Source organism: Rhea americana, unplaced genomic scaffold, assembly GCF_003343005.1.
Source record: "Rhea americana isolate MKP2758 unplaced genomic scaffold, rheAme1 scaffold_2, whole genome shotgun sequence".
Taxonomy (NCBI): Eukaryota; Metazoa; Chordata; class Aves; order Rheiformes; family Rheidae; genus Rhea; species Rhea americana.
Genome location: NW_028186149.1, coordinates 2,930,398 through 2,954,000, shown reverse-complemented (window position 1 = coordinate 2,954,000; position 23,603 = coordinate 2,930,398). Strand labels below are relative to the sequence as shown.

The 23,603-nt window shown below is 37.6% G+C and overlaps 1 protein-coding gene across 2 annotated transcripts in view; it reads right to left on the bottom strand.

Annotated features, from left to right (window-relative positions):
- Positions 1–30: 30 nt before the first annotated feature.
- MTMR10 (myotubularin related protein 10) overlaps positions 31–23,603 on the bottom strand; it is a 40,927-nt gene continuing 17,354 nt past the window's right edge. For both annotated transcript variants that reach the window (XM_085303307.1, XM_085303308.1), the window contains exons 5-16: positions 23,018–23,160; positions 13,793–13,883; positions 11,312–11,477; positions 10,778–10,865; positions 10,524–10,612; positions 9,449–9,579; positions 9,255–9,324; positions 8,995–9,065; positions 7,922–8,091; positions 6,453–6,623; positions 5,317–5,499; positions 31–4,777 (exon numbers count right to left, since the gene is read on the bottom strand). In XM_085303307.1, coding sequence (XP_085159433.1) covers positions 4,178–4,777; positions 5,317–5,499; positions 6,453–6,623; positions 7,922–8,091; positions 8,995–9,065; positions 9,255–9,324; positions 9,449–9,579; positions 10,524–10,612; positions 10,778–10,865; positions 11,312–11,477; positions 13,793–13,883; positions 23,018–23,160 — 1,973 coding nt within the window. In that variant the 3' untranslated portion in view covers positions 31–4,177. The remainder of the gene's footprint in view (positions 4,778–5,316; positions 5,500–6,452; positions 6,624–7,921; positions 8,092–8,994; positions 9,066–9,254; positions 9,325–9,448; positions 9,580–10,523; positions 10,613–10,777; positions 10,866–11,311; positions 11,478–13,792; positions 13,884–23,017; positions 23,161–23,603) is intronic.

Sequence of the window (23,603 nt, the reverse complement as noted above, 5' to 3'; positions counted from 1 at the left end):
TGAAAGGAAGTGAAAGAAAACCCCCTGAAATTCACTGTGGAAAGGTAAGAACTTTTATTTAGTCTAATTTACTTCACATTCACAACTCAGCACCAGGATTTTATATTCTTCCTGGCACTGCTACTTTACTCAATAGATCATTATCAGGCACAAAGGTTTTAGTTTCAGTTGAAGTAGTGAACTCTAAATCATTGCAGCAATAGCATTAGAAACCTACTGCCTAAAACAATTCAAGGGACAGATTTCTGTCACTTACGCTGGAGGCAAATTTAAGATTTCATCTTCTGCTTAACTGAATTTGTTAGAAATTTTTTGGTTGTAGTATTTCTTTCTGTATGACAATAAGCCAAAACCTTTGCCCACCTGCTACATCTTCATTAAAAATACAAGGCAGTTAATATCAAAGTGGTATTGCAGGCAGATGCACATTAAACACATGTGCAGGCCTAGGTATACATATACTCACAAACACACACTTTTCAATGCATTTCTGTAATGAGAGACATTTCTTCGATACATGGCAGTAAATGGTGAATAAAGTTGTACTACCATGATTACTAAGTCTACCGTAACCTCTACCTTGCAGTAACTAATGACTCTGGAGGTACACTAACAATATCAACCAGCATTTCATATCTCACCCCCCCCCTTCCCCTGACATGGTTTACAGTGTAGTAAGAAAGTCACGATTATAACAGCCGGTAACAGCCAAAATAGTGCATGTTTTCTAGAAATAGCCTAAAAAAAGATAAACTCCTTTGTAGTTTTTATACTTTTGCAACATCAAAATGGCATTAACCATATCTTGTTTGGAAATGGCGAACAGAAATTAGAGAGAGAGAGAGCAAGCGCGCGCGCGCGCGTGTGTGTGTGTATGCATGTCTGCACCCTCTAAAGGGAAGTTAAAGAGATGTACTCACCCCTTAAAAATTACTTTTGAAAGCTATTAAAGATGGTTGGAGTAGTACCTACCTATGATGAGGCAACTGTGTAGAGTAGAGAATAATTACTTTAAATTTTTAGTACCTTTTTTTCAAAAGTAGATTAAAAAAAATGTAAGCTGTTTAATTTGCTTGTTCAAGGGAAAGTACACACACACCCATGCACGCACATGAACGCACACAGTAGTTGTCGAAATTGCTCAGAAGGCAAGGACTGAACAACCAGAAGCAAAACTTTTTTTTTTTTTTTTTTTTTTTTTTTTAGAGAAACAGACAGGTCCCCTTCATTCCCACATCCTCTTAGCCATGAGTTACCAGTGTCTCTATTCCCCCTCCCCCCAAGCTTACGACCAGCTCAGCCTTTACTTACTTAATGTCTGTTTCTGAACTAGAAATTTTTCAGTCTGTCTGGCAAATAGATATTTGGACAGGTTTTGTTTATTTTAAAGTCATAGTATATTTCTCTGCCCTTCCCCCTCAACTCCCCATATAATATATATAAAATACAAAGACCATCTGCAGCATCTATACACATCTTAGAACTGAAATGTAAAAATTTCTGAAAATTCCTTATAAAAGATAATCCTGTTTGTTTAAATATAGTACCCTTTTTTTCTCCCAAAGGGTACTAGCCTAAGCATTATTTTTTTTTTTTTTTTTATTCCACCAGCTTTCTCTCTAGGTGGAACAATTTATTTACACATTTTTTTGGTACCTTTAAACCAAAAAAGTTATTCCTTTAAGGAAGAGGGAAAGAAAAAAAAAAGACAGTATAATTTTTAAAAGTAATTTGAAAAGAAAGAAAAAGGTACCAAAAGACTATAAGCACACAGGTTGAGGTCTTTTATGTCAAGTATCAGGCCAGGGGAAGCAGTAAGCAAGTTAAAAACCACCACAAACGCAAACTAAAACATTTAAATATTGAATTAACAAGTTAGATGGCGGCTTCAGCAAGCTTGTAAATAAACAATAACAACAGTTTGTGGACCACATAACATGCTCAGACAGTCTGCAGCATAATCAGGCAATGGAGGTGGATACCCCTTTTCTCCTCACACGGGTGACCAGAAACAATCTGGCAATATGTCATAACATGCGCCCACACATGCACACACACTCAGCTGCTTTGCATAAAACCAGGCTTGTGGGGGTTTGCTTGGTTAAAAAGAGGAGTTGTGTTGTTTTTTTTTTTCTTTCTTTCTTTCTTTCTCTCACACCAGCTCACCTCCAAAACAAAACTGCCTACTCTCTTACCTCAGCAAACCAAACAGTGCAAGAAAGCAGCATGCCCAGTGCCCCCAGCAGCTGTGTAGTTAGTTGTTTAGGTAATTTTCAGCCTGGGGAAAACAGGCTCCTCTAAGAACTATATTTTTTTCTAGTAGAAAGTTTGCACCTATAAGGCCACTCCAGATGCATATTCTGTAAAATAAACTTTTTTCAGTCTTAGACATCCATATTATTGTCATATAGGCTGTGCTGAAGACCAGTTTGTTTTTGCACACAAACATCTCCACATCCCTGCTCACCTGTTTTTTTTTTTGTTTTTTTTTTTAACTCTCATACACTGCATGTTATCATTATACAGGATTTTTTTTCCCCTAGTAACTGAGAGTGGCCCCATCTCTATTTTATAAGGCTTCAGGTGCCTTAACCTGCATGTCAAACTCCAAATAGGGGCTTCTGTTGGTTCAGTTTCATGTTGGTTCAGTTTCATAGCCTTTGTGTTTTATGCAGAAATCAGATAATATGAAAAAAAAAAAAAATACGGACTTACCATTAAGAGAAAGTACTGGACAGAGAGGCATCCTCTTGTCATTCACGCCTGCCTTAGTCTCTGACAGCAATGTACTTCTTTTACTTTTCTCCCTCCCAGCTTGCTTCTCTGTCTCTCTCATTTTTCTCCCTGTGAAACCTGAGGCTTTTTCAGGCACAGCTCCCACACGAGAGGTATCACTGAAAGGTTTTACAGTAGTGTGGAGGCTGTTGTATGAGGCAGAGGGAGGCTGTTAGATTTAATTCCCTCAGACAGTGCTATTGCACTGTCCATACTGGCTAGCTAGTAAGTAAAAAAGAAGGCACCACTAACAACAAAGCTTCCAGTCGTGTTTACAAGCGACACCAGCACGCTGCTACCAGCACATGGTGGATTTTGGCCACTCCGGGCCTGGCCTCCTTTCTGGAACCCAGCAGGGCTCAAGTACAAATCCTGCCGAAACTGACTTCATCCTACTCTAGGATGAAGAGAGGGTTAGGGGAATCAGGAGCTGTACAGGGATATAATGCTGGGTATTTGAGGTGCTTAAATAAAGTGAGGCACTCAGACTTACAAACAAGCTTAATCTTAGAGAGCAAAACCTGGTCTCTCTTGAGCTGGCCTTCTGTTATTTCCAGAAATGTGGAGGGGGAGACGAGGGTGGAACAAGACCTTACTGTAACAATCTATTTTTAAAAGTTTTTTTTTTTCAGCTGCATTAGAGTGTTCTTGCTACTGATTCTTCTCAATTAAAGGCACTTCTAAGGCTACTATAATACTATTATCTACAGTAAATGTTTTAAGGTTAACAGTGCATTGTCCTGAAGTTGATTCCAATGACCTAAAGGCAAGCTCCTGAAAAAGAGCGTGAATCTGACTAATTATTACTACTGGATACATTTGGAGAGAGAAAAAATARGGAACAAAAAAAACCCTATGGATGCACACACTGCATTAACACRTTTGTAGAGTGATCAAGTCACAGAAAGTTAGTATGTACGTATGCATATATGTACTCTTCCTAAAAAAAAAAACCTGATAAAAAGAGTTCCCAGATTTCTGCTGTCAATCTGTGTCCACTACACCTAAGTCTACTTTGACTTGCTAATCTCTTGACACAAGATTCACGTCTCACAATCTGAGAAAACAGTTATTTCAAACACAATCCTCACTAGTGACCACACCAAGTTTTTCTTTCAGTTAGCAAACGAAATGCTCCATCTCATATAATGAGCCAAACTGAGAATATATAAAAAGATTTAGGGACCAGAAACCAGACAAGACATGTAGATGAGAACTACTGAAGACAAAATTGTGCGATTTGAAGCATGATTCGCTTTGCTTTTAAATATTTGTGCAAAACTTACGTAGTATTTGTATATAAAATTATTACAGCTTCCAATGCCGCATTTAGCAGTGTTAACTTAGAAAAKACAAAATTATCTGCTATATTCTCCCCAAACCTTTAAAGCCTCACATCATCTTAGTCTTCATTTGCAAGCGTTTCAGTGGATAGCCAGATTTTGGCACCACTTAAAAATTTGCTTAAAGGTGTTCCCAGAATGCTCCGTCTGCATAGGTTCCCTATTGGAGAAAACGGGAATGAGGAGGAGAGAAAGTCTGGAGCCCCAGAAGAGTCATTTAAACCATTTGCTCTGAAGTACATCCTGCTGTGATCCAGTTCTGAGCAGTTAACTTGCAAAGAAGGGTTGCTTTTGTATTGTCGAAGATTCCTGTTTAACATGTCTACTTCATCAGCCAGCAAAGAGACTTTATGGAAAGCAGTGATGAAGCCACCATGATTAATTTGGGCCTCGGGAACCCATCGGAAGTAGCACAGTTTCCACAGTTTTATTTGCGTTCCAGAGATATGGGGTAGAATTACGCCATGCAGATCAACAGGCTTTGCAAACCAGTCTCTGAAGTACTGTTCCATGCTGTTACTCTGACTCTCTGTTTGCTGTAAAAAATCTGGTTTCAGTTTTAGTATCAAAGAGTTTCTTCGTGGAAGGAACTCTTGCTCACTGATGATTCCATTCTTTAATGCTGGGGGGACACCTCTCAAGGTTGAGCTATAGTTTTTCTRTAGAAAATAAATACTGTTAATTTTCCAGTTTTATGCTCATTTACAACTGCAGACTTCCCTGAGATGCATCATCCAGATAAATGACATGCCTTCCAAACACTTCTGAGCTTATGGGTCACCACTGCATGGCTCACAGGGCAAACACTGGGACCACTCTGGGTGTTTAAAAATAAATACGTATATTTTCTAACTTTCTAAAACAATGACTGACTGACTCRATCAGTATTCAGTAAAAAAACTGAAGTCTCAGTAAAAAAGGAATGTCATCACTTTTCTATAGCTGAAGTAATACAATTATTGGCAGTGAGCCCAGCCATATCACAGAATGTCCTGGCATGCAGCAATAGCGTTGCCTTCTACAACTGAGATCTTTACTTCCATAGGAATTCATTTTTTGTGTATATTTCTTAAGCTAAGAGAAGTAACACTCATTGCTACAAAAAGGGTGTAAAACACTACATAATCGCAAGCTGTTGAGCATAACATTTTACAGCTAAGCACAGAAATGGCAATTCACACACAGACATCATCATTACCTTTGAGCGTTTGAACGTTTTGATGGCTCCATTTTGTACACACGGTGCGCTCTTCCCAATATACAAAGGGTTGTGAAAGAGCAGACGATCCCTGCTCGTGAACTGAAGAGACCAGTCCCAAACACAAGGAAATCTGAGGCCTTTCTCATCACCCAGCTGGATGTTTTTGCTTATGGCAAATTCCTGCAAGAATTGATGCATATTAAAAATTAAACAAAATAAGCTTATTCACAAATCTGAAATACAAAACAGTGCATAATTATTGGGTGAAAATAGCAGGAATATAATTTAGAGGCAGCTGTAAATTAAAGCAACAGAACAACAAGATTGTCTACTGCTGGAGAACAGAGCCATACTCTGCTTTTCATTTATGCAACACAGATGCAGGACTAATGCTTACTTAGCGGAAATTACTTTCAATTATATTAAATTATTTCTTTGTTTAGTCGTAAGAATGCAGAGGTGTATTTTGCGACTACACTAATGGTCTCTCAATACTCTATTTCTTTGTAAGGCAGTACTACCTACAACTTTAAAGGGAAGTTGTTTAACAGAACTCATTAAAATTTACTTTTAACAGCCATCATATGTTCTACACAGAATTACAGCAAACTACAGTTTTCAAAAACATGAGTGTTTGGTTTTCTAAGTATCTTTATATAAGCATTCATTGTGCATTACTGTTGTAAGCATTCATTTTGACTAACCGGTCACTAGGTATTTAATGAATTAATTTAATCAACTATATAAACAATTATGTCATATGAAGAGGTTTCAAAATTTGGCAGAACTTGAAATTCTACTTGTTGCCTGTCATTCTACTTCACCAATTTCAAAAATATAAATCTGTTTCCTAGAGAAGTACCACTACTCATGTACAAAAATAATGCTTCTCTAGGAAAAAATAAAAGAAAATGAAAAGACTTTCTTCATGGACATTTAGCTAATGTCTATGCAAAGATCGCTTGAAAGGGACATTCTGATCACATTCATCTGGGAGTTGAATATTTTTCCCCAAATAGAGTGTGGTATTTTGAACAATACTAAGGAACACCATTTAGCTTAGATGATGTTATTTCCAGAATGGCAGGCTTAAGTCACTTATTTGAAAAGTAGGTGTGATGCTTCATACTCACGGTGCTTTCCTTTACTCGTTGATGGGGACAATTGAAAAGGAAAGTGCCAAACAAGGAGATACGTGCACTGTCGTACAATATGGTCAGATACATTTCAGAAAACTCGAAGGCTGCTGGGTATTGTTCTAGCAGCTGCCAAACGCAGTCGAGAAACATCAAGAACAAAGGAGACTTGAAAAAGAAACAGAGTTATTAAATTTATACAGCTTTTCCCAAGACATATCCATTTATTTGCGGTCAATGCTCTCATTAGGGTATTTAGCTATTAGCGTATCTCTGGTATGCCCCTTAACAGTGCRAACAATTTGAAGCGCAGTATTGTATTTTTCATGGTTTCATGCAACTGTTCTGCCACTGTTTAGCCACTTTCAGGAGTAACTTTGAACTGACTTTCTCGGCATTACCTTTCCACAGCTTTCCCTTTGTGAAGCCAATCACTTCTTTCCTGGACTTTCTGTCATGTTGTGTAGTACTGCATCATTTCCAGTTAGACCTTAAATGAGCCTTCCTCACTACTTGGCCTTATTTTCACAATCTGTACACTTCCTTCTTGTTTAAAATGACTCTGGAATTTGTAATTCAGCCACATTTATTTCTCACTGTATGTTCTAGCAGTTTCTGCAGTGGCCCACGAATGGCAAAAATATAAACTACCATTTATACAAAGCTTTAAAAATATTTTCCTCTTCCTAGTTTTATTCTTCTATATATCCTTTCCTARGGTCAAATTGCCTGCTACCTCACTGTTCTCTCCCCTTTGTATTGCAGGTCCTTTTACCCCTGCACTTATTTTGTCTACCTAGTGCTCACAGGGTCATCATCACTTTATCTATTCGCTGCACTCTCTGAGGGCGCCGTTTTTCTATTTCTCTTGGGCATTGTTCCTGGAAAAGGCTCTTAACTGAGGGCCCTCTAGTAACTGTAAGATTGACTGCAAATACTGAACATCAAGTACTGCGCTACCTTCCGTTAATCTGTTTGGCAGTTGTGTAACAGTGTTCATAAAACTCCGGTGCCCCTCTATCAGATCACTGCCTTGAGAAGTTCTCCATATTAGGATGACTTGACACTCCCAGAAACGTGGGTGAAAAGAAAAGAGATGCCCTTGGTAAAACAAACCAACCAACCAACCACACAGCCTCCACCCCTAAACACACTCTTGAACCCATTTTAATCTAAAATAGGGACCGTGCTAGCATTGGTTACAGTGGGACACTTTCATGTATAATACTGTTGCAACATAAATATCCAGCAACATTTGATTTTGCCTGGTGTTTCACTGATTCTCAAATGGCTATAGAGGACAAAGAGAATTTCTCTCATCTTGGATGAAAACTCATTTTCTCTGACAGTAGCTTCATGAATTTGGAAAGGATGAAGAAACCTTTTAGCTTACTTTTCTGTGTGACTAAGTGTTCAGGTTGATATTAATTGCTATTGTTATCATAGACAAGTACAGTTCATTTTACCTCTTTGTCAGATCTCTTTAAGTGATTACATCTATCTAAAAACTGATATCCTGCCATGACCCATTCCTTTTGTATTAAGCTTTGAAATCCAACAATTGTTCGAAAATAGGGATCCAGCATAACTTGAATGAGAGAAGCAGCAAGACAGCTCAGGTCCCGTCCCTCTTCCTCTGTGAAAAACAGAAAATACATGAAAAATATATACCATACACAGAATTACATCTCAAAGGGCAAAAAAACAGCAACTAGGTTTACTGTTTTTCTCTCTCTTTCTTTTAAAGGATGCTTTTCGTTGTTGTAACTGTTCTCCCAGTTTCAAAAAAAGATAGAAGGAAAAAAGTTTTATTTTCCTGAGACTCATACTGTAATAAAGATTCCTGCAGAATCCAGCACAGCAGTGCCTATATCAAGAATCTACCCAAAACCATGACATTTACCAAGATGTGCTGAAAAGAAGGGTGTTCGTGTTGCTGGGAAGTAGCAACATATTTTCCACCTTTGGAACGATAAAATACTTCGGGCTGATATTTTTTGGACTCTCTGTAAATAACGCTCAGAGAAAGCATGTCGTTCATCTATCACAACACTGAAGCAGCTTTAAGAGGCTGCTATATGAGGAAAGTGTCATATATCAGCTGAACAGGTCTTGTAAAAATTACAGAATTTACAAAATTTCTAATTTATGTACCAACACATTTTTCAAAATCCTTCTATTCTGAAATATGTTTGCATATATACACAGCAGGAGCCAATGTTAGTGAAAGGCTTTCGCATATGCAATCTCTGAGAAAAAAATGATATCYAGGGAATATTAGCCTAATTAACACAATGTAATAGTTCATCCTGCTGTATCATTATCAGAAAAAAAATGAAAAGACTCAAATATTCTTTTGGTGCTATGGACTATGCCATAGCACCAAATATATGCTTCTTCTCTAGGTCCTCAGATATCTGAAATATTTAGAAATGATGTATTTTATGTGTAAAGGTTACAATTTATTTTATCTAAATGTCTTTTAACTACTTTATCACACTTATGTTAAGAGTTACGGCATGCTGTGTGGTTATATTACCTTGCAGAATTACGGAAACATGCTTACATTCCATCACATACACAAGCTCAGCAGAATGCTTAAGAAATGATCTAGGCAAGAGAAGAAAGTGATTCAACTATTAGTATCATAGATTCACTCTCTGCATGAAAAAAATAGGAATATCTATATTTATCTTATTTATTTATTAAAATAGATAATTCCTTAATTGATTCACTGCTTATTTACCCTAGTGAAAGATTAACACATCCCATTGCCATCATTTTAGTAATGATACAAACCTGATATACTCTAGCCAATGAGTATTTTCCAGTGAGGACAGCCACTTCTCTTCTGTTTCTTCAAAAGGCTCTGTGATAAGGAAAGCAGTAACATTGCAGAATAATTTCAGATAACTATTCTGGTTAACAAGATCTGTTAGAGTTGTTGTATTTCAGGAAAATAACCACTGTGAATCAACTACAGCCCAGCCTACCATTAACACACAGCTGTTTGAGTTTGATATGTGCAGTTTGAATTTCTTGGATGCTGGGGAGACACTTGTCCAAATCAGACTTGTAAACATCACTTCTCTGGGGATGGCTTCGAGTTATTGCATTACAAATCCTAATCAAAAAAAGAAAAAAAAAAAATCTGTTAGTTTATTATTGCAGAGAGGAGAAAGAGTCTTTTAAGAAATATTCCAAATTNAAAAAAAAAAAAAAAAAAAAAAAAAAAGCCTAGGCTGTATTTAGGAAATATATTGCTCCTGCTACAAAGCTACTTGCTCAAATACTTGCTAATTATAAAACAGAAAAATGCAAAGGCTGGACCACTGAAACAAGTTATAGATTAAATAACTCATCACTATTCAATTTTTAATTTTTCACAGTTTTTAGAAAGATTTATTTATACTAAATAAACAGAACACATTTGAAGTATACAAACCAGTAAATCTGACAGAGATTCAAATAAGACTCAGAGGTCCAGTCTAACACATACAATGCAAGATCTTCAAAAAGTCTCCCAACAAATTGAGCACAGAAATACCAAGCTAGTGAACTACTTATGCAAGGCTCTAAATGTCTTCATCTTCCATCAAGGACAGTGAATACAAARTATTTCACAGAAATACTGTATGCATTGTGGCACTAAATCTATAAAACCGTATTTCTGCAATACAATAAATAAATAATTCTTACTGTGTCTTGCAGAAATAAGTAAGAAATTCTCCATCAATAAAATCTACATTATACTAATATCAATGTAAGGTTAGTCCTAAACTAAGCATTTATCAGGAAATCTACCTTTCTGAAACATTTGCAGCCTAAAAATGCACAACACTTAAAGCCTGAAAAAACAGTCATTATTCCAACAGAAATGATCTTGAAYAGAAGTTGTCGAAATTGTGCCAGAACTGCATTCAGGACTTTTGTTTCTCAAAAGCTATCACACTGGAACATTAATAAACAAGTATGATCTCAATTATGAATTATGCTGTGTATTACGCACAATCACCTTTGGTTAATACTGTGTGTCTTGTTAGAGAATGACTTTATCCTGTTGTTTACCTTTGATCAATCCTTCTTTGTTGCAATACATCTTTAATGTTGGCCATTCTTACAAGAGCACTCCCATTAGGGTGATTCCAGGACCATAACTTATGTGGGGAAAAAAACAAAAGAAACAACAGAAAACAGCTTAGCATTTTCCCACGGATTTCTTTTTTTAATGCTACACAAAACCAGGTTAATCTGCACATGTATCTTTAAGATAAATACTGTATGGTGACCCTGAAGAGTAATGTAATAAAGACTACACTTACCGGCATTCGTCTCCCAATAAAAGAGTAAGAGTATAGCTTAAGGTCTTGATCTGCTAAGGAAGATGGGACCACAAAGTATTCTGGAAGGCTTGGGGAAAAATACAATACAAAAGGTTACTTTTTCACTAAGGATTGCAACAGCTTTTCTCTTGTTGCATTGCTGGTTCTCAGCTCTGTTAACAATGCACCAGCCCCTAATGCCTTGTTCTACATGCCTGTAGCATCTTTTATGTCATTATTGGTAGAGCTCAGATGTATTTGTTTAGAAACCTGCATGTCTCAGAGGGAAGCACAGAGGCATGAAAGCAGCAGATGCTAGATTACAAATGTTCCCAAAAATATTGTATTTCTTACAATGACAACACCTGCAGGATTTTCCGACAAAGGGCCTCTCCATAGAGCACCATGCTTAAATGATGAAGCGCACCAGTAAGTAGCATGATAGAGGAGACAGGCACATGCTGCGAGACAGGAAAAGACAGTACAATTGCCTTGGTTTTTATCATGCTTGCTTGCATTATAAGAAAAACTTACCAAGTAGATATCATATAACCTTCATTGACTGAACAAACTCTCCACTCTGAGGCACCTGTCCTTTTGATTTCTCTATCCCAATCAGAGTAYGTTTCAAACAAAGGTGTCTGCTGACCACTGGCACTGCTACCACCACCTCCTGGGTCTATTCCATTCACTTTCTTTGCTAGGAAAAGAAAATTCATCAATGCATATTAAGAAAGAAGAAGGGGGGGAAGAAAGAAAGAAGAAGAAGAGGGGGGAAGAAAGAAAGAAGAAGGGGGGGGACCAAACTTTTCATCTTCCTAATTATAAAAGCGAGAAATTAGCATCAGGATTGACATTACCTATTTTTTATATTAAACTAGATCAGTGACTTAATGACAGCCTGGCAATACACAAAAACGTAAAAATATTTTTCCTGCTATTTCAACAGAGAAGCAATGCAAAGCTGATATATTGGGTTGCTTAGTAGAAAAAAAGCCATAATAACAGTCAGGAACAAATGTCGTCAGTCACAGGATTTCTTTCTTCAACATACCAAAGATATCCATGTTTTAAAAATACTTATGTGCTATACACTGCTTCTTAACTGAACTACCTTATGAAGCAGATAGAATAAATATTATATAATCTCAACAGCCTCTCCCTAGAAATTATTATTTAGAAAAGTTACTAYATTCAAAAAAATGTAAAAAGGCAGAAAAAGTTGTATTGATAGCAAATAAATCAAAACTACCTGAAAAGGCATACTTCCTATCGTATGACAAAAAGGTGCCCTTCCATTTTGTGCCTACAGATCAAGAAGATATCCTGTTACTAATACAGAAGATGCCTTTTTCTGATCATTCTTCAGGTTCCAAGTAGGCAGCCAATTGTGTCAAATGAAATTACTTTTTTTTTTTTTTTTGGATACTTGGGAATAAATTTTTMGTTAAAAGTTAAATAAAATGAGACCAACCCCCCAGCTTTAGTAGGCATTTCCAAAGTTGTAAGTGTCTGTTCAAACAAGCAGAGAACAGGGYTACGGCTCACCTGTCATCTTAGTGATTATGTTTTAGTTTACACTTTATTCACTAGTTTCATTTTTCCACCAGTATTCAGACTACTACTTCTGTTTTTCAGAAGAAAACTATATTAAAATTAGAATGAAGTAGTTGTTCAAACATAGTATACAGAGAAATAGTGTAATTGCCAGAATATATCATTACAYTTTTACTGTTCAATGCCAGGAAATACAATTATTAACTATGTCCTGGGGAAAAACGATGTACAAGAGCAATGCAGGCTCTTTATGGCCCCCAGGAAGCACAAGGACAATATTTTAACTTTTACTTTCAGAGCTAGCAGGGAAGAGCTGCAAAACACAGTACTGGAATTGTAAGAGCACAGCCAGAGATCCATGCCACCTTTTACCCACCTTATGTAACTCTTTTACTAAACTTTTTTCCATATAGCAAACGGTATTTTAAGGACAGAGTGAGGGCAACTTTGTGACCAACCAACATTTTGCTTACTCTCTACTTTAACACTTCATTGTCTACAAATTGGCTTCCTCCTTAGTACTTGAAACCCCCCCCCCCCAAAATATATATGCACCTTAATTGCCCAAGTTTTACCAGGTGAGAAATTGTACGTGTAATTGTGTGTGCAATGTAATTATGTACACATTTCTTCTGCATGCATAGAGCAGTCATGTAGACACCTGCACGAAAGTACACATTTTTGGGTCAATTTGAAGGCCTGAAGTCAAGTTCCACAACATTCAAGTTTTGTAACAGGCAGATGAATGGTTTCTAATGCCAGCTGCTGAGTAATATTTGAGTACCTCTGTGGCGCTTTCTGACCTGGGAGGTTTTTTATGCTAGAACTGCTGGTTTTGAGCTGTGTATTGGCCGGGGAGCACTAAGCAGTGACCTCACAGCATTACACTAGAAATCACGTTCCAAAGGCATCTTTTTTAGGCTTACCTAACTGACAGGGTTCAGTTGGAGATTGGCCTTGAGCAGAGAGGGTGTGCTCCAACTCAGCAGGGGTGGTGGAGGTTTTGAGTGGGCAGAACTGCCTAGTAAGCCTCTAGGAAAGAAGGTATGGAGTCCCAAGTTGCACAAATCCTCCTGCAATACCACCAGAAGAGAAACTTATTCCCAACAGAAGGGCAGGTGAACAAACCTGCCTGATGGGAGATTAGCTAGGTACCTAGAGTACCAATAGAGACATACAATAGGAGGATTGAAACGTGAATTGAGAAATAAAGAGTATTCATGCTGACATTGGCAGTTTTGTTTTGCTTCAGACAGGAAAGATATTTCTTTTGATTTTGATAGTTAATGTCTATCACAACRATTGACTTACATCCAAAAATAAGAAGTTGGTGCAGGACAAGTCAATTTAATTATCCCTGGAGAAAGCCTCAAATGCTTTTTGCCATTGTTTCTGGCTAGGATTCTTACTAAAATTACAGATGACAAAACTGAAAAAAAAATTTTTTTTCATACTTACCTGGATTATGATACATTTCCCCAACATATTCAAACGCAAAGAGGAGCTGGAGATCTGTTGGCTGAGAATAATGAGCTATTGCAAGGCACACCTAGAAAAGAAGCATTTATTATTATTTATATACATAAAAATCATTTCTATTGATTATGACAGCATGAAATACACAGTTGAAAACTCCAAAAGTTGAAACACTATTTCGATGGTTGATTTCCATAYTGAGAGGAGGGAATTATATTTAGTTAGACATACTAATATTTGATCTGAGGACATTACTGTAGTCATAGCAGGTGAGTTCTTGATCTTCTGTCAACATYGGTTACCAAGTAAGGGTGAACTAAGGTTTTGAAAAAAAGGTCAGAGTGCAACAGTCACCGCTACGCACGATTCTCTGTCTAAGCAGCTACTCCGAGGACTGAGAGCTGCTGAGCGGTGCAGGCGCACCCACGTACAGACACAGCGACGGCAACAGGAAAAGAAAAGAGCTGACACAGATCATGAACAAGCACAGCAAAATCTCATTTGCGACTGGTCTTTTGATACCAGAGGAACAAAGAGTACTTATTAACATAGCAGAAGAATACAAGAAGGGCTATTCTGAGTAGCCTCGAAAAGTCCAGTCCAGCAGCCAACAACAGTCCCTGGGAAAGAGGGTATAAACAGAGCAGGCCTGTAGTGAAGCTTTACCAGGACATTTTTCAGCAATTTACTGCTCAGGGACTTTCTGAACTGAGATCATGTCTCTGTATTCAAYAGCTTTCCTTTTGCAGAAGCCCTAMTGACTCTTCTGAAAAATACCATATTTAATGAAAGTATTATATCTAATTAYATTTTTATTATAGCTTCCATTAACTTGCCCCATATAAACTTACCACTCTGTAGTACCCAAAACTTAACCTTCAGAAATTTCTGTTCTTGGAAAGGAAARTAAGAGGTAGTTCTTTGAAGATTTCCAGGACCCATGTCTATCCTGCATCGACTAGGTTGCATTCCAAAAATACAAAAGGCATCAATGTGTGTAAGTAAAAAGCATACTTCTTGGCAATAAAGAAAAGCTTTTCCCCCAGTCTACTTGAAAATAAGAAGTAATTCATGGTGGGAGACGTTCTCTTCCCACTAGTCACATCTCAGCTGCATGGCATGCCATATATTTTCCGTCAATCTCCACTTTCAATAAAAACCGAGTTTTACCCTAGGCCCTTTAGTCAAGTGTGAGGATCGAGCATTTAATCAGATCTACCATTAATTAAACACGTCAGTAAGCACCCCTTCGCCACTCCCCAGATGATCCTGAGAACCACAACATCACCCAGACTTTGTGAAGGCAGCTAAGCTTTGGCCTGGCCGTTACAGCTCCTGTCTCAGGCGGCCGGCGCTCATYGGCCCCTCGCTGCTGGATGCCCGGGGGCTTAGCAGGCTCCAGCTTGCTCTCCGGYGGTCTGACGCAGCGACCGGCCTCGAGCAGGCTGAGTCACAAGCCCTGCCCTGGGAAGGGCAATTCGGCGAAGATCCCGAGAGCGAGACACAGAGAGAGACAGAGAGAGCGAGCRCGCTTTGCCCTCTTCCCTTAGCATTGGCTCCTCCATTTCACTAAAATGGTCTTGCTTATTTCTAAAGGATTATTTAATAAAAAAAGGAGGTTATACCACACAAAACTCTATTCTGCAAGTTCAGATCCAGAAATTCTATATGGAAGATTTTAATGTCTCATTAGGGACCAAAACATAGTCATCATTATTATCCCCTAAAAATGTTGCTTTTCTTTTCTCTCCCTTCTTTTCAACTCTCCATGATTTCTTATACTTGGCAACATGTGGACAAGATTTATCATTTATCTGGAAGTCTTGGACAAGATCTTTAAAAAATATTCTCTTTCCAAGAAATTGTTTTCTCTTACTAAAAGATTTTTTTTCTTATAGTTGAAGACATAAAAGAAAGATTTCCATGATGTGCAAAACAAGGACTAATACTACTGGCAGCACTGTGCCACAAGAAATAATCTGAGAGCTCATTTTTGCTTATCTCTGCATGGAGAAAATTTTATACTTTTACTACTCTCAATGTAACATATATGGGACATAACAGAATCTCCAGCATGTTTCTATTTACTTTGCCTTTTGATAGGGATATTCTTCATTATCTATAAAACTACTTAATGTCTGTAGATTAATTTACATGAATTGAAAATGTTTTTTTCACAAACAGTCCCCAACAAAAAGTTCCTATCAAGTCTTAGGAATATTTCCCCTGACTTTTCTCCCTCACACTTGCAGCTCAACAATGAAGCTAAAATGCAAAATGCAGGACAGAACATTCCTTAGAAAAAAATGTAAAAACATCACTGCAAAATGATTTAGCATGGATTTTTAAATGAAGATTTCATAAGCTGTTCTTCAGGATTCAGACTGATAACTACTACAATGAAGTAATCAGAAGCCATAAAAATTTTGTAACATGTTATGATCGTATGTATCGAAACCAAAGAACCAGAACAAGAAAACAACTATTCCATAATACCTGGGCATCTTCTAACAGACTAATTTGACCAACCACAATGAAACAAAATGGAAATTTATTTATATACACATTTTGACCTTCATTTTTCTAGTTAATTATTCACGAGAGTAACTAATGTGAACAGCACTACTCCTAACCTTCGTTTACAGGGGTCAAGGGGGACAGACTTTTACTACACTGATCAACTTTCTAGGCTCAAGGATGAGTTGTAAGACGTCAACAAAATGCCACTGGCCCACCAAGTAATGAAATACAAAAACAGTAAAACCCCCTATTTTTAAAAGGAGTAACTGAAATCTATTTTGCTTACTTGCCACATTTGAAATGGGGAGGACGGGCGCGTGCTGGGTGAGGAGGCGTAAAGCGTGGGGGGACGGCACGTGCTCGGATCGGGGTCCCACGAGCAGAGGGCCGGAGGGGAGCTCCTGAAGCCAGCTGCCGGGAAGCGCTCCCAGCTTTCCCACACCACAGTAACTCATAGCACTAGCCACCTGACGGGTGCAGTAGCCCACCTATAGATCACAACGCAGGCTCAGGACCTCTATTTCTGTTACTAAAAATATATTCATGTTTATCCTGGTTCTGTCTTAATTTTATATTTCAGACAAATTCTACTAATACACGCTAATAAATAAATATTAAACACATACTCACTTCAGTTTACTCCTCACTAAATCCATATAGYGATTTTATTGTCTGCACATTCCAAAAAGCAATCATGTTCCACAGCTCMCAGCTGATTATAAGTAGAAAGCTCCTAGACTGGAGGACAAACTTGTTTTACAGGAAGTGTTTGCATATCAAACTGAAAACGTTTAGTATTTTTGCCAATTTGTAATTGTCTAAAGCTGAAGATACTTAGGCTCAGTCAAGCAACAAAAGAATAGGCTGCTTGTTGGAAAATTAATTTATTAAAAAAAAGTAAACACAATGGATTTAACTATTTCATGTACACAAAGGCTATTTCCTTGTCAACACTCCCTGTGCAACCCTCATCGGGGAAAGACAAATGATACTCTTTKGGCCAGCCCTCTCTTCTCCCTCTTCAACAGGAATTTTGCCAAGGACAAGAGCTTCAAAGTACAGCCACGGCTTTTTGGGAAGCTCTTTTCTATCAGGTTACATTTAAGGGTTGTGCTAACTCAGTGCATCTTAAGTCACGCATTTCAGCTGCCTCCTCTGCCTTACGAACTCCCTGGAGGGACACTACCTTCCTGGGTACTACCGCTCCTGCTCTTCGGAGACGGAGCGTAACGGAAAGTCACAAAACTAAGATCAAACAAGTCCCACAGGCAGCATTTTTTTAAATCTTCACAAGTTAACAAGTCTCCTTGGAACAATAAGCTTTCAACTAACAAGACTTTCAGTCCTAACAGTCCTATGAGTATACAAGATGTCCTAGATGCGAAGTCACGAGTGGTCCAGTCCCAAGCATTAAGAGAGTTCCCCCCCCCCCCCCGTAAAATCTTCAGTATCTCTATAGGTAGTATTTAACTTGGTTTCAGTACAAATAATCAGGATGAGAGGAAACAGTGCAAAGATTTGAGAAGCTGAAATAATTTTCCATATCAGAATCCTTGTTTGCATGAGCATACGTTTGAATTCTAAGTACACTGTTTTTTTTTAATACTTAAGAGAATTACTAAAATACCAGTTTTAATTTTTAAAATGTCTTCAGATGAGTTTAATTTTGAGCTTAAACTTTTTACACCCCCTCTACTCCCACTTCAAAGACTGTAAATATAAAATGCCTTCTCCTGCACTCCCAGTGTCTTGAGATATTACCAATTTTACAATTTGTACAAGCAGTTACAACAAGGTAATAAAAGGTCTGGGAAGCAGCGGGGGGGGGGTTCAAAAAGGTCAGGGTCATTTGTCCAAAACTGAGTTTCATAATTATTCCTCGTAACAAATGTCAAAACGTTGTTCCACTCCCTCCCAAGTGCGATGCCATGTGGGAAGGCTAGCTTTGGGCAGGATACAAATTTGAAATAAATATTTTTTTCTCTTGTTTTGATTATGCATGTGTGTCTGAAACTGAACACATGCTTGAAAAAAAGGAAAAGAGCTGAGGGAGTGCAAGAAGTAAAAGGACCTAAGAAAAGAGAGATATATTTAGGAATCAGAAGATTATAGGGTGTGTACCATGCTGGTGCTCTGCCAAGATTCATATGCATGGCAAGGCAACACGCTCACAGCCAACTTACTTAACCGTCCCTTAGATCTAACATCTCAACAGTTCATGTGTTTTAATTTTGTAGTTTTATGTCAAGTTTTATGAAACGTTAAATTAGTTTTATGTAATGCCTAGAAATCAGCAGGAGTTTTCAGTTTGATCTCTTTTGTGATGTATGGAACAAGAATCATTTTCCTTTAAGGCGTGTGAAATGCTTCTTTCAGGTTGCCTAAGGCTTCCCCAACTTGCTCCCTCCGCTTCCCATCCTCCACTTCCTCCCACACCCATCTGTCTTCCCTTTCTCTCGAGGCTTTACAGCTCTATTTTAGAGACAAAATGAAATCAAACTGTTAAATCATTTTAAGTGTGAAGTTTCCACCCCCTCTATTTATTAACTTGTTTGCCAAATACCCCTTAACGAAAGAAATTTCTGGAAAGATACATTTGACTGATTAATGTTGAGACAGTATTTTATTAGCATGCACTGGCTGCAGTTAATGTTGAAAGCAGTTAACTAACAGAACCCCAATTTTCTTTTCTTTTCTTTTTTTTAATTCTTCATGATAATTTACCCCAAAATATACTCATTCACCTCAATTTGATGAATTCTTTCATTTTATTTCCGCTTTAAGATGGAGAAATGGCTCTAAAAGTTATCACCCACCTATCATCTCTATATTCAAGTAAACAAATGAATCTGATTGTCCAAATCTGAGTTAYAACTGCTTTCAGACTTGGATCCTTCCTTGCACTTACTACCAAAGGCAGACACAGAATACTCTCCAGTCTAGTAAAACAGCTATTTTAGTAAGGTATTCTCCATTATGTCCCTGTTGTACAAATACAGCTACTTCCTTAGAAGCAGATTACATCCTTTGTCAATCCTAACATACTCATTGGAACACTGATGAATGTTTCCATAAACTTCAAGGGATTACATATGAAACAAATTCCTTAGCTGTATAAAGATCTTTAGTATCTGTCTTCCTTGTAATTACTCCACACATTTAAGGTCCATTTTTAAAATTATAAATCTCAAAGTTTCATAGTTTCAAATATATATTATAGAAGGAAGGTAAATACTTAGTTTTGACCAAACTCTGCTTTATCTATAGGATGATATGCCCTGTTAACAGGATAATATTTAGTTAGAGAGAAATCTCCCTGTTTTGGTTTGTACAGCTGAAGGTAAGTTTGCCAAAGGAAGTTATTTATGATTTATAAAGGACTAACACATAGGTTTCTTGCTTCAGAACAGGGATTGTAATGTTATCTGGAACATCGTTTTCCCTTCCACTTATTTTAAAACTAACAAGTGAAAAAAACTTACTTGAAAAGCATGTTTGAGTCTAAATACTTCAGACTTGATTTTAATTGAATGAAAGCCTGCCCAGTTCACTGATTACAACAGAAATGCTGAGTCCTGCAATTTCTCAACCCAGTAAGCAGTGGGCACCCTGAAAAACCTTCAAACACCACACATGCACACTTCTATCCAGTTCTATTTTTTACTTAGGAAGTCTTCATATCTAGCCCAAAATGAGCATGCAAATTTGTGAGGGAAAAAGAAAACAGCTAACAACTGTTTTAATTTTTCTCCAAGAAGGGACTGGAGATTGAGCCCCCAATTCAAGAGGAAAGAAGAGAAGCTGGAGATGCTCCAGTAGAGGGACACAAAGATGATTAAGATCCTAAATCACATCTTCTGAAGAGAAGCTGAAGGAGTTGGGCTGGTTTACTTGTGCAACCATGAGACTGAGGAGTGATCTCATAGCTGCTTACAGCTACCTGGAAGGTAGTTATGAACTTCTTAGTCTTGCCAGATGACATAATAGGCAGCACTCAAAAATTGCATCTCAGGAGGGTCATGCTGAACATCAGGAAAAAAAAATCATGAAGAGAAGGTGTGTTCAGCACTAGAACAGGTCACCCAGGGCAGCTCACAACTCTCCATCCTCGGTGGCTTTCAAGACTCAGCTGGACAAACCCACAGATGACCTTGCATTGGCTGTAGTCCCACTCTGAAGAGAAAGTAGGAGTAGGTAGGTGACCTCCAGAGGTCCCTCCCCACCCACCATTTCTATGACTCCATGGTCAGATCCCTACCACAGTGTTCTGCAGGTCTGAGAGCGCCTCTGGAATATCCAACCAAAGAGAACTAGACACATTTCCTCTCACCAAAAATCAATTATACCTTGGTTTTAAGTCTTAGTCTTCCCTAGAAAAATTATGCATACATAATTATTGCCATGTAGATAGGTACTAATATTTTCATGCACAAATAGTGGGACATAAACAAACAAAAAACTAAAGGAGACTTGACCATCTTTTTTGTTTTTAAACATATAGACAGTTCTGCTAATGGTCACTTCTTGAGGGACAGCACAGAAATCAGACAAAAAAAAATCTTTCAGGAGGTGCAAGCATGCCAGTTAAATGCAAGAAAAACAGAATAATTCCTCTTAATATGCTGTATAAGACCATTCTACTTGTGTTGACCATTATCCTAAAATAATTTAAGCAAAATACTGATAGAGAAAGCTGATCTAGCTGCCTCAAATTCCTATATATTTATATTTTAACATTAGAATAACAGTATTATGGAAATATTAGATTATGCTAACAGAAACTGTTATCTCCCTTTAGTAAAAGTGTGCTTCTGTAATACACCTAAATTTGCCTACTTTATGCATCAAAACTGTGATAGTAGCCATAAACATCCACATAATTGAAAAAAAGATTTGCACAAGTTTTCTTCTACTCTTTCTGGTGAACACATTCTGACATTTGAAAATGGGGATTCTTACGCTGTTTGTCAGCACCCATACTATATTTATAGCTATACATGTTCAGATCTTTTTGGATCTCTAGAACTAGCTGTTATTTCTATCAGGGAAAAAAAACACATCAGATCATGTAATTATAAATGCATGAAGAAAATGCCTTCTTAAAAAGTTTGATTTTTYGCTCTTGCAATAGGGAATGCAGTACAGGAAGGGTTAATGAGATACTGAGTTTGTACTCTTCCTCCCTCCCCCAGGCTAGTTACTCTTCTTAGCTGTGACAGCCAATTAGAAACAGTTGCTATAAAGATATTGCAGATAGACAGACTGGAGGTTGCTCCAGGGAGATTTCAGAGAAGCTGTGAAAGGGGAATTGACTGCTGCAAGACTGCCAAACATGAAAGGCTACAAACACTGAAGGCAGCACACATGGAGAAATCTAGAAGAGCAAAAAGGGAAGAACAGTCAGCTTTGTAACTCCGGGCTTCCACCCATGAATCCTGGGGAGAAGGCAGTCTCCAGGAAGTGAAAAAATGATGAACTGGGCATCATGTGTGACTGCAACAAAACCTTAGGTCTTGGCAGACAGTGCTTTGGTCTTACCGGGTTGAGCTCAAACTCTTTATTGTACAGTCAAAGAGGACTCAGAATCTGTGAGCAAAATGGGTCATTCGTTAGGAAAGCACGGCTATGCCACACCTGACCACATCGGAGCAAGGAAGCTGGTGAGCGAATCTAGTAACACAGACTAGCCATATTRGATAGCACTGGAAGTAGGAACTTATCTGGACCTTACTAGGTTAAGCAACATTGTATGACTTCATTTAGCCCTATGATAAGAACTGTTAGAAGATAGAACTAGAGAAGGAACGAAATTTCTAGCAGTATACAGACAGAAAACTCATTTTTTTCAAAAGGCATGCTAGTTTATTCCACTRTAATGCTGAGAAAAGTGATCATGATTTTATGCTGTTTTAGACAAACAGACAGTACTTTTCTGGCCAAGAAGCTTACTTTCTTTAAGCACTGAAAAGGTGTGCACAATTTTTATATGTTATGGTTCGGGTCTAGGATCCTGAACTCCTTAACATCTCTTAACATCTAAGAAACTCCCATCTTTCTATGCAAATGTTTAAAGGGAGGGTAGGSGGAAGTAAAATTCTAACAGAAAGTTCATATGAACATATGAATAGCCTTTAACTCTCCTTTGTCTCAGTCTTAAAACAAATTAGTAACTAAAAGCCAGTCAGACAATTCACTATACAATGCGTGTAAGAAACATATGCAAGATAGTACACTTTACCTACAGTTAATTTAAGATTATGACTTTCATAAAAAAATGCAAATACCATACATATTCCATTTTGAAATGTGTATCTGTCAGATATATACATATATCTGTGTATAKGTATCGAYGTGTATGTATAGTATCTGTGTAATCTGTTGCACAGCTGCAATACAGCATTTTGATTCCAGTCCTTCCAAAGACGACTTTTTTTTTTTTTTTTTAAGTATAACAGATATGATACAAGAAATGCGTGCTTATCTTATCCACAAAGAAGCAATAAAACATATAAACTGTATTTATCCAGTCATTTTAACCTAAAATCTAGGTAATCTCCTATAACAGGATTATGAGTAGTTTTAAGATTTTTGCCCCTATATCTCTATGAAAACAAAGCAAGAGTTCCTTATTAGCACAGCTCTTGTTACATGTAATTACTACAATGCAAGACCCATAAAAAGATATACCTTTTTTGCACTTTCAGGACCTGCTTCATCAAAGCGAAATCTGACAATACGGAAGTCTTTGCAATAAATGATTAATTCTGTTGGATTAAATTTAAGCTTTTGATTAGGACCAAGGACCTTCTGCTTCCTCTTGGTGTCATTCACTGTAAAGAAAATATAAAATTATTGGACTGTGTCGTAAGTATATAGCACAACTAGCTCAAACCACAGATAGAGAAGTGCTTCTACTTGCTGTTTTTCATTTAATAGTATATTTCAACTATTTAAATTAGGTAGAACATTGATCAGTCTTTCTTCAAAGTGGCTGAATTACTGATTCTGGTATGCTCAGATTGTTTTTACCCATCAACAACCGCCTTACCAACAAGGAGTTRATATGTACTATTTCAAAGAGTAATTTTTGCTCCCAGCTTGTTGCACATGCTTGCAGTGCCCTTCTGATGTACAGTTTTTGACAATATGCTGGGGGAGGGAGGAGGGGTTTGTTTGTTCATTTGTTTTTCACTTGAATGTATAAAAAAGCGCTTAAGACTAAAATTAACCACTTATTTCTTGCACTAAACTCAATAATGCAAAGTGCCATAAA